At 48.3% G+C, this 2464-nt stretch overlaps 1 protein-coding gene across 1 annotated transcript; it reads left to right on the top strand.

Moving 5' to 3' along the window:
• Window positions 1-358: 358 nt before the first annotated feature.
• LOC131861746 (uncharacterized) lies at window positions 359-1027 on the top strand. The gene is made up of 2 exons (XM_059214973.1): window positions 359-663; window positions 784-1027. The coding sequence occupies exons 1-2, from the start codon at window positions 359-361 to the stop codon at window positions 1025-1027; spliced, it is 549 nt and encodes a 182-aa protein (XP_059070956.1).
• The last annotated feature ends 1437 nt before the right edge of the window (window positions 1028-2464 follow it).

Below are 2464 nucleotides of genomic sequence, written 5' to 3'. Positions count from 1 at the left end.
GAAGATGGCACATAACTCCGAAAAACAGAAACTCCCCAGATTCAATGGACTAGGATCGGAGGATCCCGCCTGCCACTGTAAAACTTGTGTCACCATATGGCAGGCCAATGGCGAGGATGATGAGGATAACTGGCTGAAAGCATTTCCAGCCACCCTCTGGGGTATTGCCATTGATTGGTACACGGACCTACCCATCACTTCAAAGGATACCTGGAAAAGACTTGCTAAGGCATTTGAGGAGGAGTTTCGGCTACTCCGGGACGATGACGAGATCGTCGCAGAAATATACAACACCAAATAGGGCAAGAGTGAGACAATACGGTCCTACTACCGCAAACTAAAAGAATTAATTGGCAAAATGGATAATACCCCGACCGACGGGTTAAAGAAGCGATGGTTTATTGAGGGTCTACAACCATCACTGCGGAAAAAGATGAAGGTAGTACCCCCATCCACTTTCATGGAGGCATACAATAGAGCCATGGATATTGAAAGTGAGAACAAGACATCAAAGGGCAAGAAGCATACAAGCGATGAAGATAGTAGTGATCAGGAGAGCGAGGAGGAGTCACGTACGATACAAGCACTCCGGAAGGATATGAGACGGATGATGCGGGAAATGAGGACGCAAAAGGAAGAAAGTAGGGAGGGCAGAGACCTCTGGTGCACAGAGTGCAAACTGGAGGGACACACAAAAACCAATTGTCCAAAGAAAGCTTTTTGTGACATCTGCCAAGTGTTGGGGCATGCTATTAAGGAATGCCCCTACAACTTGAAGGCTAGGAGTGCCCAAGTACTTTATACTCAAGAACAGGCAACACCACCCACTACACCCACCAAGAACACAAACTCAGATGCGTCACCAGGCGGCTATAGGACCAGCCGGAGGGGGAGTAACAACAACAGCAATAATAATACACCACGGGGTCGCATCCAATACGATGCAAAAGGAAGACCAATGATACAATGTCGACGATGTAACGAATGGGGCCATTTTGCACGCGACTGCCAGAGTGGTGCTGGGTAAGGAGGGCTACTCTGCAAATGGTGTGGGCCGGGCAATCATGAAGATACGGAATGTCCAAGACAGAAAGGCGTGAACATGTTGGAGGTAGTACGGCCGGAACTAGACGCACGGTGCCCAGAAGTACTAGCCATTACCCGATCTCATACAAGGAAACTAATGTACCCTAACCCAGGCTCAGAGAAGGGAAGACTAAAAGAGGCACAGAGAGAAGTAGAAAGGGAAATGAGTGAGGAATGGAGAAAGCCAGCACCCGACAAAACCACCAACACCATACGAACTGACTCCGAAACAACCATAATGAAACAGCTACTGCAAACCACGGTGCCGGTACGCGTAGTGGATCTGTTGCAAACACTACCACAACTACGGATAGCTATAAACCAAGTGGAGGAGACCAGGAAGGAGGGGAAGACGCCGAACCACAAGGAGGAAATGGAAGGAAGGAACCACTCAAAGGAGACTAATGATCCTATGTTGATGACAGTAGGGGTAGGCAGGACACTAGCCGTAGTAGAAATGGAGATTCTCGAGTTCAGGCTTACTAACACCATCGTGGACGGAGGGTCTGCAGTAAATGTGCTACCTGAGGAGACATGGAAAACCTTGGGGAGGCCGACACTCTGGCCGCCAGCCTTCCACCTCGTAGGAGCCGATCAGCATGGCATCAAACCATTGGGCACACTTATGGGCCAAAAGGTAACTATCGGGACACAACACTTCTTTTTAGATTTCATGGTCATATCGTTGGAGCGGAAGGGATATGATGCACTTTTGGGAAGAGGATGGCTGGTCACGGCCAAAGCAGACCACAACTGGAAAAAAAATACCCTTTCCATTGAAAGTGAGGGAAACAAATATGTCATTGACCTGCGAAACCAACAGGTGAGTCAAGAAATGGCCTCAGATTCTGACTCGGAGGAGAATACCATATGGGAAAAAGGCGAGATAGAGCCCAATGGAGAAGGGGTGCTCCGCCTCGGTAATTGCTCAGAAGATGAAACAAGTTCTCTAAGTGGACTATTCCACTGGCAAATGGAAGATTATGAGATCTTCCAACCAGAGCGCAATGTATTGGAAATCCTCGAGTTAGGAAACGATGGCACCTACCCGCCACAATTTGCGGAATACGAGGAAGGAGGGGCAGAAGTAGACAGCACATTGGCACACCAATTTGAGAAAGAAGTGGTACAATACGAGGAACCAAAGGTTCAGAGCACCAACTTGGGAGATGAAAAGGACCCAAGAGTGATAATGGTTGGAGATGATTGGAACCCTGTACTAAAGGCGGCGGCGTTTAAGATATTCTTGGAGTATAAAGATGTGTTCGCCTGGACTTATAAAGATCTGAAGGGAGTACCACCGAAACTATGCGTACATCGAATACCTTTGATGGAAGGGGCAAGACCTGTGCGGAAACGCCCCTATCGCATGAATAAG

The sequence above is a fragment of the Cryptomeria japonica genome, chromosome 2, assembly GCF_030272615.1.
Source record: "Cryptomeria japonica chromosome 2, Sugi_1.0, whole genome shotgun sequence".
Classification (NCBI taxonomy): domain Eukaryota; kingdom Viridiplantae; phylum Streptophyta; class Pinopsida; order Cupressales; family Cupressaceae; genus Cryptomeria; species Cryptomeria japonica.
This window is presented reverse-complemented; position numbering and strand designations above follow the sequence as displayed.

What these genes read in the sequence shown, in the direction of transcription:
- LOC131861746 (XM_059214973.1), top strand. Translation starts at nt 359, where the DNA reads ATGGATAATACCCCGACCGACGGGTTAAAGAAGCGATGGTTTATTGAG. An exon ending in AGGGAGGGCAGAGACCTCTG is followed by an intron (nt 664 to 783) that starts GTGCACAGAGTG and finishes CTTGAAGGCTAG; the next exon opens with GAGTGCCCAAGTACTTTATA.